Source organism: Triticum aestivum, chromosome 7A, assembly GCF_018294505.1.
Source record: "Triticum aestivum cultivar Chinese Spring chromosome 7A, IWGSC CS RefSeq v2.1, whole genome shotgun sequence".
NCBI lineage: Eukaryota > Viridiplantae > Streptophyta > Magnoliopsida > Poales > Poaceae > Triticum > Triticum aestivum.
In genome coordinates this window covers 110507457-110522482 of record NC_057812.1, presented here as the reverse complement: position 1 = coordinate 110522482, position 15026 = coordinate 110507457, and the positions used below count along the sequence as shown (strand labels likewise).

Sequence of the window (15026 nt, the reverse complement as noted above, 5' to 3'; positions counted from 1 at the left end):
TGCTGTGTCGCCCCTTCGGGCCGTAGTGTCGCGATACGTGGTCCCCGCCGCCGCCCCGAGGCCGTCCCCGCGGCTGCACCGACTCGTGCACCGCCGTTGCATCGCCCCTTTGGGTCACAGCGTCGCGGCGCGCCGTCACCCCGACTCGCCTGCCGCCGCTACGTCGCCCCTTCGGGCCATAGCGCCGCGGCCCGCGGTCAGCTTCACCGTCACCGCGCGTCGACCCCCTCGTGGTATGCGCTGCGCCGTCTTCCTTGGCGCTGGAACGCCACCGTCCGCGCCGATCTTCGTCACACTGCCAGGGTTCTTCGCCTACTTTGAGCACCACCGCCGCACTTCTAACCTAGCCGCCGCTGCCGTCAGGCCGACGCCGCCGCTCTTCTTTGGCCGCCGCCGCGGCTACCTCCGTAACTGCCGCCGCCGCCCGTCCACCCCCTTCGTCTTCGTCCAAGTACCAGCCCGTCGCCAGCATCGCCATCATCTACCCCGGCCACTTCGTCTACTCCGACCACCGTTGGTGACATCGGCCCCGCACCGATGGACGCCGCAATCGTTGTCGAGTTCTTCTCTGCTGGCCCCTCCGACTTCTCTGACATGGCGTACAGCTTGTGCAGGTCCCTGATCTACGCATGTCTGGTGCTGACAACACCGATGCGTGCCTTCATCCAAGCCTGGTCGGCGCTTCGTCAACTTCATCTTCATCCATCTACGCATGCCCAGTGCTGGCAACACCGGTGCGTGCCTTCGTCCACGATGTGTCCCCGGGCTTGGCAAACCCGCCGCGACGCGTCGTCAACAACATCTTCTTCCCGACGCACCACTACATCGACACCACTGCGCCCATGCTAACTCGGCGCCCCCTTGCGCCCGCGGCTGCACGGCGACTTCCTCGACACCGGCCACCCTGACTCGACATCGACCACGGCATTCTTCGCATGGCTACCTCGACCACGGCTCCACCACCCACGCTCTCGACTACATCGACAAACGGCACAAAGGGCAACCGCCTGCTTGACCAACCTCGTTGGTTTGCACTCCAACCACGACTCTGTGATGCGTCGACCATTACGACTGTGGGTGGGGGGGGGAGGGGGAGGGAGGGGTCCGTCTGCTTGCCTTCGGATTTTTCTCCAGTCTCACCGTCTGCGTCGCTACCGTTGTGACTGCGGGGGGATGTTGAGTAACGTGATTGTATTAGGAAACATAGGTTAGACTAGGAAATATTCTGGCTTGCCTTGTACTTCAAGTAGATTATGTACTCCTATATAAATGCCCACGAGGCTTAAGCAATACAACGAACGAACTATTCCATCAATCCTCTCTCTCCCTTCTAACATTTATTTCTGTCATATAGAACATGTTTTGAACTTCAAACTTTGCAGCGCAACAAAACCTACTAACTAGAATGTGGGATAAAACTTTCAGAATTTTTCGTCCAACATAAATACTAAAAAATATTTTTTAACCAAATAAAACTTATTTTGTATATTTATATTGGACGAAAAAAATCTTAAATTTTAATCTTAATTCTAGCAAGAAAGCTTTACTGTTCTGCAAAGGTTTGAACTTGAAGACATGTTCTATGTAAAAGAAACAAAAAAAGAAATGTACTTACACGAATCTTGATGTGAAGAATGGATGGCTAGATAAGAGGGGTCTGGGTGGGTGCTCTAAAATATATTTTCGTGTCGTCATGTCCGCGACTCCGCCTCACGCTCCCGTAACAAAACAGCGTCAGCGCCATGGCCCTCGACTCCGGGACCCTATGCCCCCTTCATCCTGGTCGTGACCGCCTCCTATGGCCCTCCGCTTCGTGGAGGGTGGATCCCGAGTGTGGACGGACGGAACTGTGACACTGCACGCCTCGTCGTTCGTGAGGCGACCAGAGGCCAGAGGCACCATGTACCCAACCCATGCTCCATGCGCCACTTCGCCACCCCAGGGTTCTTGGTCGTTTCCATGACGCCGCAGTCGCGACCGCGAGTCGCGTCATGTAGCGCCCGCCTGTATGCAACCATCTCGGGCGTGGAAAAGCACGCCACCCAGCAGCCGTGCTCGCGATCAGTCGCCGTGGCCACGCTGTTGTTGTCGCTCGCCGGAGCCGGCGCCGCAGGCTGCGTCGCCTCAGACGCTCAGTAATCAGTATCTGTGCGTTGCCTTGGCGGTGTTCTCCTGCAGGTTGCTCAGTATCCGTGCCTTCCACCCTGCATCCGCCCAGATCAAGGCAGCACATGCTAGCCCGGTGGTGACCACCACGGCCAGGAGCAGCGTCCAAGAGACCAGCACCGATAGGCAGCACCGATACGCAGCATAGGTCAGTGCCGTTGGTAGCTGGTCGCTGGCTTGCTGCACGGCAGCACCGATACGCAGCATAGGCCAGTGTCGTTGGCGTACTGGCCCCCCTGCAGCGTGTTGATCTACTCGTGCTGCGATATTTCTCCTATGTGTTTGTTGTCGGAGACGTTGAGCAGCATGACGAAGGAGAGGCCGGAGAACAATTTTGGTACAAGATCCACCACAGCGAATTCTTTTTGCTATAATCTGGTTCAGTTACACGCCTAATAAATCGCTATAGCCTAGCCCTGTATATGTCGATCATGAGCAACTTGATAAAGCTATAATTTCATCTTTGGTTAACAATTGCACTCTTAAATTCTACTGTCAATGGAGTAAATCTAGACATGAATTGCAATCAAGATTAGTCATTGGATGTTCTCTCTTTCTTTGACCTTGATTAAGATTGTGTTATCAGGAAAAGGTAATTAGGTATCTCCCTTGCTGCATATTTTTGCAAATTATTCTATTTCAGATGACATAGCAATGTTGTTGAACATGCCTCTAAACAATACCTGCATAGGTGACCACGTTACGGCCAAGAGCAGTGGCCAAGAGGCCGTACTGAAATAGAGCTTCCCATCGACGTTTTTTGAACAAGCTCTCAAACTGAAGGTGCATAGTGTTGCTCCCACCCCTTTCTGTAACTAACTTATCGATGGGGCGCGGCATACCGCCGCGCAACATGGCTATTTCTCCGACAAGTATTTTCAAACGAAGGGGGTAGAAAATAACACCAGATCCAACTAGTGAATATTGGCTCAAATTAATAGGTAACTCAGAGGAAATTTACTCTTTCAACACTACATTCTACAACTCGAATAACCATTAACAACTCGAATGACTATTCATTAAAGAAAAAAGATTAATATTACCTTCAATTAATTGTCGCTCAAACAGATGTATTTAGCACTGAAATACGTCTAGATACACCCGTTTCAACAATAAACAATAATTAATATGAATCAGAGGAAGTAGTTAAAAATTATATATTACACAACTAATCTTACATAATGTCTCAACAAAAATTTGCAAAGGCCCTTTACCACTTCACAGGAACCAATTATGCAGGGAGCTCCACCAGAATATTGTAGACCAGAAGTGAATGTACTGTGTTTAATATTGTTCGAAATGTATCTATGTGCTTCATGTTCCCTGATATGCACCACACATGGTGAATATAAATGTCTAATTTTTGGTTGCTTCTAAGCATGACTTCCTTTATTGTGCCTACAACCTTACCCACATAGTTATTTAACTTCAAAGTGAAATTCATTGTATACAGCAAAGACAAAGATATCATGTATAAAGTATAAACACAGCGTATCGCCGGGGCGCGGCGCTGCGCGGGTATGCTAGTTATACACGGAACTGGAGCTAGCAGCTAGGTTGGAGACAAATCCATGCCGGCCATGGATCAAAAGAGTCAGAGCAAGTCTGCATCAAGATGTACACAAAACTGTCGGTGTTTCATTTACTGCATGTATGAAACTGCGAAGATTCTTTGGTTGTTTTCTAGCCCCAAGTCACCATTAGTCGACCTCGACCTTCGCCATCGGTTCCGCCTACTCGGAACATGCGTGTGCCACGTACGTACAACCTCCATGAAGCCCACGCAGCTGACACTGGGATTTCGTGTTTGCTATTAATGCAGTAAGGATCTACGTCCATTCTTGCGGCTGTCCTTATTTTTTCTCCTTATCTATGCTTCACTTACCCTAGTGAACATTCTACTACCTGACAGTTGACACTGACACCAGAAACCTTGTGAAAACTCACATGCCTGCCCCTGATTGGGGCCCTGGACACACTCGCCGAGTCGTGAGAATGAGGAGGTGTTTGTTTTCAGAGACTTTTTTGTGTAGGGACTAGAAAAAGTCTCTCTTAGACTTTTTTACCAAACGGGAGGGATTTTTTAGGAACTAAACTAGGCATTTGGGACTAAATGAAGAAGATTATCAAGGAGAGTCTTTTTGGGACTTTTTGGGACTTTTCCAACAATGCCCTTTCATGCACCTATTGGCCCGCCACCCCATAATGTTGTTTGATTGTTATTTTTCTATATACTAGGGGCAACATGGTCATTTAATAACCTCTAGAAAAGGACTAGGGACTTTTTAGTCTATGGAAACAAACAGGGGGGAGTTTTTTAGAGACTTCAAATCTATTGTTTGGTTGGGGTAGTTAGAGCTAGGGAATAGGAATTGAAGGGGTACGAGACTTCAAATCTATTGTTTGGTTAGGGGGATTGGGAATTGATAAGGGAATAGTCATGGGACTTGAGACTCCAACTCCCATCATTTTATTAACAGGGGAGGGGGTGGGAGTTGGAAGGGAATTGTTTTAGTGAGTCAATCTTAGCCATTCATTATAACTTACGTTAATTTCACTTGTCTATTTCCTTGTCAATTCCCACGAACCAAACACGGAAATACAATTTCTCATCAAACTCTCACACATAATTTTTATCATGCGCCAAACAGAGGATTGGGAATAAAACGACTCATCCCATGTCTAATTTCAATATAACTCCCTACATTAAACTCCCATTCCCCTTTCCATTTTTTGTTAAACACGCTGTAGAGACTTTTTAGTTGGGATTAGAAAAAGTCCTAGGACTAAAGAACCAAACACCACCTGAGCCAAGAGACCGAAGATGATCGGTCAAGCGGCTGAGGGCGCCTTTTCTATGGCGCCACGCTTCTCGCTTTGCACCCAAGTGATTTCTTGAGGCTGCCAGATCTTAAAACTTTTGATTGCCACATATCTGATATCTTTCACACACACCAGACAGAGACAAGAGACAGAGAGGGAGAGAGGGAGACTTTGAGACTTTCGCTGCATTTCTAGAGAACTTGCTTGCATTACTATCGTCGGAGGATGAGGAGGATTATCCAGGAAATTTCGCCGCCGGCCACCATTGCCACTGTTCCACCTTTCACGTCGGTCCCCCCTGTACATACGCATCAACATACGTAGATGGCGGACAGTATATATACACGATGTAGGTGTACAGTACAGTCCTACCGTATCCACGGACGGACACAGTAAACTACACCGAATTAGTAAGGAAGAATGCCACCGCGCGCGCACATGGTGTGGCCGGCAGCAAGGCTTGTGCTCGTCCTCGTCACTTTGCTCACGCTTTGGAGCAGCGACGTTGCCGTTGCATCGCCGTTGGCGGCGTCGGTGCGGGTCGGCGTGGTGCTGGACCTGACGAGCGTGGGGAGGGAGAGGCGCGCTTGCATTTCCATGGCGTTGGACGACTTCCATGCCGCTCATGCCGGCTCCGGTGCCACGTGGATCGAGCTGCTCCTACGAGACTCGCGCGGGGATCTTGCCACGGCTGCACATGCTGGTAAAAGAATATACTTTTTTTTCGGTTTATAAGGCTTATCTCAAAATTTTAGTTTTTTCATTTTATAGGGCTCAATTTGATTGTTTCTCATCACAAGTTTAGATTTCAAGGTGTATTAAATAATTAAATGCAAGTATTAAGAGAAAATTGGCCAATGCATGTGCTTTATGCATGCATGCATTGTAATTAATACATTGGTAAACATAAACTTTTGAGAAAAATAAGAGCATTAATTGGGTGGTTTTACAAATTACAAAAAATATTGCACCACTCACCATCTATCTTGGTTGATGAGATTTTTGAATTGAGCCCTATAAACCGAAAAGGAGGGAGTACGTCGGACCCAAATATCTCTTTCTATTCGTCTTCGCTTCAACATATCTCGCTCCTGCATGTATCTCGTTCCTTGAGCTTAAATTCAAAGTTTTTTCTTTTCCATACAATCCAAATTTGGACTTAAATTTAAAGATGAGTAGATGACATACAAGTTCATTCAGTTCAAGTGAACTCGTAATCCCTTTTACTCAAAAAAAGTTCATTCAGTTCAATACACACACTTAATATCTCCGCAAAAAAACACATTTAATTTTCTGGGATCAATATCAAAGGATTTCATTCATATTAATGTTTTAGGAGTATTTTTTTAGGAAAATGAGGTTTTTGTTTTTTGGCGAGAGATATTTTGGTTCAGTTCTTTTTGTTAAGAAAAGTTCTGTTTTTCCTTTGAGCAAAAGATTTTGGTTCGCTTCGTAAATCGATTGGGTCAGCCAAGTGCAATGTTGGCCCACGTAACGCACCAGCCTTTTAGGCCCCAGGCACCTTTTTTTGACAATTGGGCCCAGGCACCTAGTAGTAGTACCACACTGCAGATACCCAAACACCCAGTCGCTTCCGTCGTACAGCCGCCGTAACCCCAGCACCGGCGGCGGCCTCAGCAGGCCACCCCCTCAATGTACAGACGCGCCGTACTCCCGCCCGGCGCCGAGATGCTACCACTGGCTATGGGCAACGGCTGCACCACCCACGGTCCCTCTGAGGCTCTGACCTCTGTTGACCCAGCGGACCGCCATGGCCTCCATCCTTGCTGCAGCTAGCGGCAAAGCCTCCTTAGCTCTCGCCCACAAGGTACTCTTTCTCGCGACTCCACTGGCTGGCTAGTGGGTACGGAGTGGCAGGGCAAAAAAATATTTCAAGTTATTTTTGTATGTACGGAAGTTAGGAAAGCCGAAAGAATCTGTTATGCCGATGCACGACATAACTCTAGAATATGGACGTGGCTAGGGAGCGCTGCTGCGTTCGTTTGTTGTCTAGAGCGCAACGATGTACACTAGAAAAGGAAATTGTTTCACAACATCCCGTAGCATACATGTGTGCCGATTGAATCAGCCTAAATCCTGTCCCCACATGCATTTATTTCGGAGTTTGAAAGTTGTAAAAGCCTTAACTTTTGATTCAAGCATCGAAATCCAGTTCCATTTTCACCGTCAGATTTCTGACGACGAGTTCTTCAAAACTAGATCTTATATGAGTAGGTTTCGTCAAACTTTTTTTGAGGGCAATTTTGGATGCAATGGAGGCAACTATAGTGCTATACGGAAGCAACTTCTTCTTTTTCGCCTAGTTGGACTGACTATTATGTTGGTTTGCGTAAAAACGAGAAAAAACACACAAAACATAAGGCATATTTAGTGCGACTTCACTGCACTATGTGTATCTGTGAGTTTTGTTAACATTATCCCAACTTGCCTATCATGACTGCTCAATTGCCTACTGTTGATACTTAGTTGCCTATAGTTGATGTTCAATTTACTATAAATGGTATAAATTGCCTATATTTATGTCTAGTTGACTGCTATCGGTAATTAGTTGCCTACAATTGCTTCGCAGTTGCCTAAATTTTCAAAATAGTTGCCTACAATATTATGAAGTTGTTTATCATTGTTTTTCTAAGTTGCCTACAAATACTCTGAAGTGGCCAAGATTCACCATCGTGTTATCTATCATAGCTAGCAATAACAAACACAAGAGCATCATCAGTAGACAACATCATAGTATTATAAGCCATTTAGAAACAAACGACGACATACGAGTATGAACAATAGGCAACTTAGAAGTACTGGTGAGGAAGTTAGGAGAGTGTTACATAAAATTAACTAGGACATAAAATGTAGTGAAGTTGCCTGCTTTTAGGACTGAAGTTGCCTCTTATCGAAGGAAAGTTACTTATGAAGGTGATGTGATATTATCTACCTCCATTTCGAAGTTGTTCTGTATTGTTAGTTGGTTGCTTATTGTTGCTAATTAGTTATTTTTAGGAGTGACGTTGATTCTATTTAGAACTAAAGTTGCCTCATCTAGAGTAAAAGTTGGTTTTGGAAAACAAAATCAAAGGAACATATCCATATGGGGTTTAGTTTTGACCTGGCTAGCCAACTCATGTGTTTCGCATCATTATATCTGAAGATTTTAATGATTTTCACATACTACTCGATCAAAAATTAAGAACTTGCATAGGTTTGCGGGAAATTGTCTAATCCGTCCCCTTGTCATTAACCCCTATGCAACTTCTTATCTAATAGTCGCGACCTGGCTAGCCCACAAAAGCACGCTCCGTAGCGTTAGCAACTTATGTCCAAAGTCACCTATATATGAAACTAAGTTGTATGCAACTAAAGATGATGTTAAGCTACTAGCTAGTCATGGTAGCCATCTTAGGATATTGTTAGCCTGCCTTGAAAACTAAGTTGCCTACAATACTATGAACTTAGAGGCGAAGCTAGTTATGATAGACTACTTACTAGTTATGGTAGGAAACTTAAAGAGTGAAGGTAGTTAACTTGGTAGTCACGATAGTCAACTTCAAAGGGATTTTCGTTGATAGCCGATCATATACTACACATACCAAGAAGAAGTCGTTTTTTTATAGCACTAAAGTTGCCTCCGCAACATCTGAAGTTGCTTTAAAAAAAGTTTGTCGAAACATATCAATATGAGATCTAGTTTTGAAGAACTCATCGCGACAAACACAATGGTGAAAACGGAATTGAAATTCGACACTCGAGTCAAAAGTTATAGATTTTAGAAAAATTTGAAGCTCCAAATAAATGCCTGCACGTGGGATCTTGCTGAATAGCGAGGCGGATGGGAACGTGAAGATGTGAGGGGACCAACTGACCAGGTACTTTTTCTATTGGACGTGGCTAGAGGGCGCACGAGCGCCAGTTGTTAGGATCGAGCGCTTTTCTAAATATGGAAGGAGCAATTGACGCGCCTGACGTGGTACACAAAAAAAGAATCTTGTCCCGACGTGCATTTATTTGAGGATCCAAAATGTTTAAAAAATTGTAATTTTTGTTTTAAGCGTCGAAATCCAGTTTCGTTTTCACATTTGGGTTTCTCGCGATGAGTTCTTCAAAACTAGATCTCATATTGATAGGTTTCGTCGAACTTTTTTTTGAGGCAACTTTGGGTCTGATGAAGGCAACTTTAGTGGTATAAGAAGGAACTTCATTTTTTACCTAGCAGGCATGCCTATTAGGTTGGTTTGTGTAAAAACAAGAAAATCACACAAAACATGAGGCACCTTTAGTGCTACATATAAGCAACTTCATTGCACTATGTGTATGAATGGATTTTGCTAACATTATCACAACTTGCCGACCATGGTTGCTCAGTTGCCTATCGTGTATGCCGTGTTGCCTACAATGCTATGAAATTGGCCTATCATCGACGTCTAGTTACCTTCTATTGGTAATTAGTTACCTACCATTGCTGCTCGGTTGTCTAACTTTGCAAATTAGTTGCCTACAATATTATGAAGTTGCTTATCGTTGTATTTTTTAAGTTGCCCCAAAACACTATGAAGTTGCCTATTAATGATGCTTAGTTGACTGCCATTACTATTTTAGTTTCCTATAATATATTAAAAAGTTGTTCGTCAATGTTGCCAAGTTGCCTATATATGAAACTAAGTTGCTTACCACACTGAAAAGGTGTTATATGCAATTTCGGATAATGTTAGGCTACTCACTAGTCATGGCAGGCAACCTAGGATAACGTTAGGCTACCTCAGAAAGTAAGTTTCCTATAGCACTATCAACTTGGAGATGAAGGTAGCTATGGTAGAATACTTGTTGGTCATGGTAGAAAACTTTGAGATTGTTATGCACTCGAGTGACACACAAAAAAGTTAGCAAGTTTTGGGGTGTGTTTATACAACTACAATGCACTCACCAGACTACTCCTGTGTACTTTGAGTTAGTATCTAAAAAAAGCAACCACATATAGAAAAATATAAATTCACCATTGATGGGCTATTGGAGGCAAAACGAGGACAATAACTTTAAGATTGTTATGCACTCGAGTATCACACAAAAAAAAGTTAGCAACTTTTAAGGTGTTTTCGTGCAACTACAGTGCATTCAACAAGCAACTAATGTGTGTTTTTCATCATTATATCTGGAGATTTTAATGATTTTTGCTGACAACTCGTGCCAAAATTATGAACAACTTGTGTAGTTTTGCGGGCAACTGTCTAATCCGCACCCTATGAAATTTCTCATCACCCCCTATGCAACTTCTCATCTGTCCTCACTTTTGCAACTAGTCAACACCCGCGACCTAGCTAGCTAACACACGCGCGTTCATTAGCGTAGGCTGGTAGACTACCCCAGAAAAGGTAAGAAAAAAGCTGTCATACCATCCATCCCCACATAGTTCGGAATTTGGATCACGATAGAAACCTTAGATCCCACAAAAACTTTTCGACATTGTCACTTATGTCCCTTGATGGACGACTTTCATAGTATTTTATGCAATTGGGGATCATTCGTAGGCAACTTCATAGCAATATAGACAACTTGGTTTCTGAGGCTGACAACTTAGAAGCCATGTTAGACAACTTTCCACTCTACGGTAAACAAGTTTCACAGTATCATTGGCAAGTAAACTATCTACAAATTAGTTTTCGATGTATGCAACTTAGCAACCATGGTAACAATCTATTAGACTACTACGCACAACTATTAGTAGGCTACTAGATGAATTCACTAATACACACGATGCAATTCATCTAGCATCAAAGTTGCTCCTATTTAGCACTAAAGTTGCCTCATTTAGCATCGAAGTTGCTTTTGAAAAAAAAACTTCAAAACATATTCATATGGGATCTTGTTTTGAAGCGTTTGTCATGGGGAACCCAACGGTGAAAACCGATCATCATTCCAACACGTGGTTTGAAAGTTATAGCTTTTTGAATTTTTCTCATACTGGAATTAATGCATGTTACGTCATCATTGCATTGACGTGTTTGATCAGACCACATGGAGAAAAATCAACGCATTGTTGTGGAGGAATCTTTTCATATATAGAATGGATGGGTGGGAATTTTTTTCCAAATCTGGGTGATGATTGTGTGGGTCGCGAGCCATCGAATGACTGCAGCGCGTGCGCTTGACTTCGCTAGAGAGCGCAGCTGCACTTTTAAGCATTCAGGTTTTCTATTTCGTCAGGTATCGTCTTTTGAAACACAGGGGCTAATAGCAATGCAATCGGATTAAGAAAACTGAGATCGGACGGCTTAAACGGATGCGCTTGCTCCAACCAAATGAGAAAAATTCACTGTAGGTCACAAAACTTGAGTCGGCTGACACTTAAGTACCACTACTTCAAAATACCTGAAATACAGTCCATCTACTTGCGCAGGGGGTTCACTTTGGTCCGTATATACGATTAGAGCTACGTATTTGCTGACTTGGCCGAGTCAGCCGTTGCCAGCTGTGCTTTGACCGCCACTTGTGCAGCACCTCTCGGGGGGGGGGGCGTTAATACTAGATGGCTGGAGGTTTTTTTTTGCAAATGCGCGCACCTGGTCGGACTGCACCAGGTCGCTCCTGTCTCCTCCCTCCCGCAACCCACCTGGTCGCCCTGCCTTATCCCCTCTCGCTCTCCGCTTCCTCTCCTCCGAACCCTAGCCAACTCCCGTCCGCGCCGCCTCCATCGCCTTCCGCCGCCACAGCCATTGCCGACGCCCTCCTCCGCCTCCTCTGTCTCCTCCTTCATGTCGTCTTCCAGCTCCATCCGCTCAGCGCTGCATGGCCGCTCCGTTGCTGTACCACTGATCGGGTGCCCGGATTGCGGCGAGCAGGTGAGGTTCTACCGGTCTAGCACCGATGAGCACGATGGATGGATCTTCTACAAGTGCGTGAACCACCATGTAAGTGCCAGTTCAGTAGATTCATGCCGTGTCAGCTCACTTTAGTAATGAAGCAGAGCAGCTGGTTAACTAATGCAGTAGTTTAGAGCAATGCAGTAGTTGAATCATTAAATATGTAATTTTCTGGAGTTGGTTAACTAATTTTGCCACTGATTAATCAGGTCACTTGTGATCTCTGGCACTGGGAGCTTGAGTATGTGCAGCATCTGGTTGAAACAAGGCTTCTGGTTGGTGATGCTGTTGTAGATGCAATTGGTGCTATTGAGGACAAGAGGGAAGAGCTTGAGAGGCAGAGGACTGAATCAATGGCAGGCAGAGGCACAGCTGGAAGGGTCATGGCTGGAAGAGGTAGGGCTGGAAGACATAATTATGGCAGCTCTAGTGAGAATAAGTATGCTACCAAGCAGCAAATTGCTATGCTTTTAGGGTTAGGCAGAGAGATTTTGATGCTGCTGAAGCTGATGATTGGTTTTGTTATAGTGCTTTGTGTGATGTGTTTCACATTAGTTATGAAGAAGTGAAGTGTTGTTAATTCAGTAGGTGTAGGTGTGTAAACTGAGCATACTAAAATGGTTGCTTTTGTTTGCTCAGTAATGCTTAGTTGTAATGGTTGTTGTAATGGATAATATGTCACTAATGTGAAGCCTTCTTGACCTACTTGCTTTGAAATGCTAGACCTAATTGCTTTGAAAAAACTGACAGATGTATTTCATGTCAGAAGTGTAGTTAAACTAATTCTGACAGAATATTTGCAGTTCACTGAATTTTTATAGTTAACTGAATTTAGTTTGCAAAGTTAAACTCATTGTAGTTAACCTCATTGCTTTCAAATTAATTATTGTACTGAACTAACTTTGCAAACTTTGTAAACTAATTGCTGTACTAAATGAAGTAAGTGAATCTCAGCACAACTGAACTCAAAAGCAAGCATGTACTTGCACCTACTGCAAACACCCACCCAACAACTTGCACTCTACATGTAGCTTTGGTCCACCAGTCGACCACCACCACCAGATCCCCTTCTTCTTCCTCATCTTTCATCTTCAAGTTCGTGCACCACCAGATCCCTTCTCTCCTCTGTCCAATAGCCCCAACAGACCCCCTTGTCATCTTCAGCTAGCAGGAACCATGGTGTCCTGGGATGATCTTCCCAGTTCTTCTGAAGATGACTCTGTGACCAGCAAGGTTAGTGTGCCCCTTAATCTCACACAAATCCAGTCTAGGGTTTCTCAGCTAGGGTTTCTCTCTCAATTGATTCCAAATGTCTCTCTTTTGTTTAGCCACCTGCCACAATATCCTATGAGGAATGGAGTGGCTTGGCTACAGATCTGCCTAGCTTTAGATGTGGGCATGGATCTTTGTGTGAGAAGAATGTGGCATTTGAATCTGTTGATACTGGAAGAAGGTTTCTAGCTTGTGCACAAAAGGTTAGTAATTTTTTTGCATTTTGCACTGTTAAACATTTTTCTCTTTGTAGTATGTCTTAAGTTCCATCATCAGGCACAGTACTGAATACTGGCAGTTAACTGAATCTCTTTTTTGTATGTTCTAAATTGTTAGGAAGTACCCAAATGCAGATATATTGAGTGGGCTGACCCTGAGTGGCCTGATGCTCTGAAGATGCGCCTAGCTACTATATGGACCATGTATGAAGAGGAGAAAAAACAGAGGCTCAGACAGAATATTGTGAGTGCTGAAGAAAATTTGAAGGTTCTTGAAGAGAAGAAGAAGAAGATGGAGAATGAGTTGAGGCATTTCAAGCTTGATTTTGCTAAGATGGTGGCTGAGAAGGAGCAGGCAATGAGCCAACTAGGCAGCACACAACTTACTCTGACTGATCTAAAGGAAGAACTTGAGAAGAAGAAGATTGCAGACAAGTTAGTAACCAACATTCACCAGGTATTCAGGGTTAAAGCAGAGAAAGAGAGGGACCAAGCAGTGCAAGAGAGGGATGACTTGAAGCATGAGAAAAGGAAGCTTGAGTACATGATTTATGACCTATTCAAACACAAAGAGGCCACCAAGGAGAAGATAAGGAAGCTGAAGGGCATACTGAATGAATTTGATTGAATCTGTGTCATTGTAAAAAAAACCACTTTGTATCTTTCCTCGTGGATCTGTGTCAACTAAATTGTGTTAAGATAAGATATTGAAGTTGAAGTGGGTTACGATAAGAAACTGAAGTTGGTTCAGATAAGAAAATGAAGTTCACTGTCTCTGTCTTATATGACTGAATTTGCCTGAATTTATATGCCTGCAGTTGCTGTTTTATATGACTGAATTTGTCTGAATTTATATGTCTGCAGTAGCTGTTTTATATGACTGAATTTGTATGCCTGTAACAATTTTTTCTTAAAGAAAAAAAATTACACAAAAATAGTTTTGCCTAGGTCTCGAACCCAGGACCTGTGGTATTGAACGTTGGTGGCAATGCTAGTGTTGTAATTAGTAGTGCTTTGATCAGGGGCAGGTACTAACCTACCTATTTAGCAGTTGCTAATAGCCCAATGGCTCACACCTCTTCCGTTTCCTTGTCTGCTCTTTAAGCCCACCACCCACCGCTCCACTCTCCACTCTTCACTCAGTCCACCGCGTCGCCATGGTTACCCCGCAGCAAACCCCCACGAAGCCGTCAAGAAAACCCTCGCCGCCGACCACCACACCGTCGCCGCGGACATGGAGAACAGCCCCGCATGGAAGCGAGTCATCGATGACCTCGCAGACGACGACAAGGCGATGCGCGTAGACCTGACGGAGATCGGGAAGTGGTTCCCCAGCATTGGGATGCTGCGTCGCCATGCGCGTGGCCTCCTGAAGGTGATGACCGACGACGAGCTAGACCGCGCCTGCGACGACCCCCAAGGTATCCCTCCTGCGCTCGTCCTCCGCTTCGCGATGCAGGAGACGTGCTCCGACGACCCGGGGCAGCGAGCCCAGTGGTGGATGTACCGGTCCGCCACCACACCGCGCCAGCCGGATCCGTTGCGCGTTGGCTCACGAACGGAGCGCGTCCACAACGTCGACCTGGCCGTCCCCGCGCCTGTCAACACGGCGTACTGGGACCACTACCAGCCCGACCGTCTCGGGCGTGACGACGTCTCGGAGTACATCTCCTCCGAG

At 45.0% G+C, this 15026-nt stretch overlaps 1 protein-coding gene across 1 annotated transcript; it reads left to right on the top strand.

Annotated features, from left to right (window-relative positions):
* The first annotated feature begins 5701 nt into the window (after nt 1–5701).
* On the top strand, nt 5702–13976 carry LOC123153130 (uncharacterized). The gene is made up of 5 exons (XM_044572398.1): nt 5702–11906; nt 12068–12333; nt 12890–13091; nt 13187–13333; nt 13617–13976. The coding sequence occupies exons 1-5, from the start codon at nt 11751–11753 to the stop codon at nt 13974–13976; spliced, it is 1131 nt and encodes a 376-aa protein (XP_044428333.1). The 5' UTR covers nt 5702–11750.
* Nucleotides 13977–15026: the final 1050 nt, after the last annotated feature.

Excerpts from the sequence above, each read along its gene's own strand:
- LOC123153130 (XM_044572398.1), top strand. The coding sequence starts at position 11,751 with ATGTCGTCTTCCAGCTCCATCCGCTCAGCGCTGCATGGCCGCTCCGTT. Across the intron at positions 11,907-12,067 it reads ACAAGTGCGTGAACCACCAT|GTCACTTGTGATCTCTGGCA; the intron begins GTAAGTGCCAGT and ends CTGATTAATCAG. Across the intron at positions 12,334-12,889 it reads CAAATTGCTATGCTTTTAGG|CTTTGGTCCACCAGTCGACC; the intron begins GTTAGGCAGAGA and ends CTCTACATGTAG.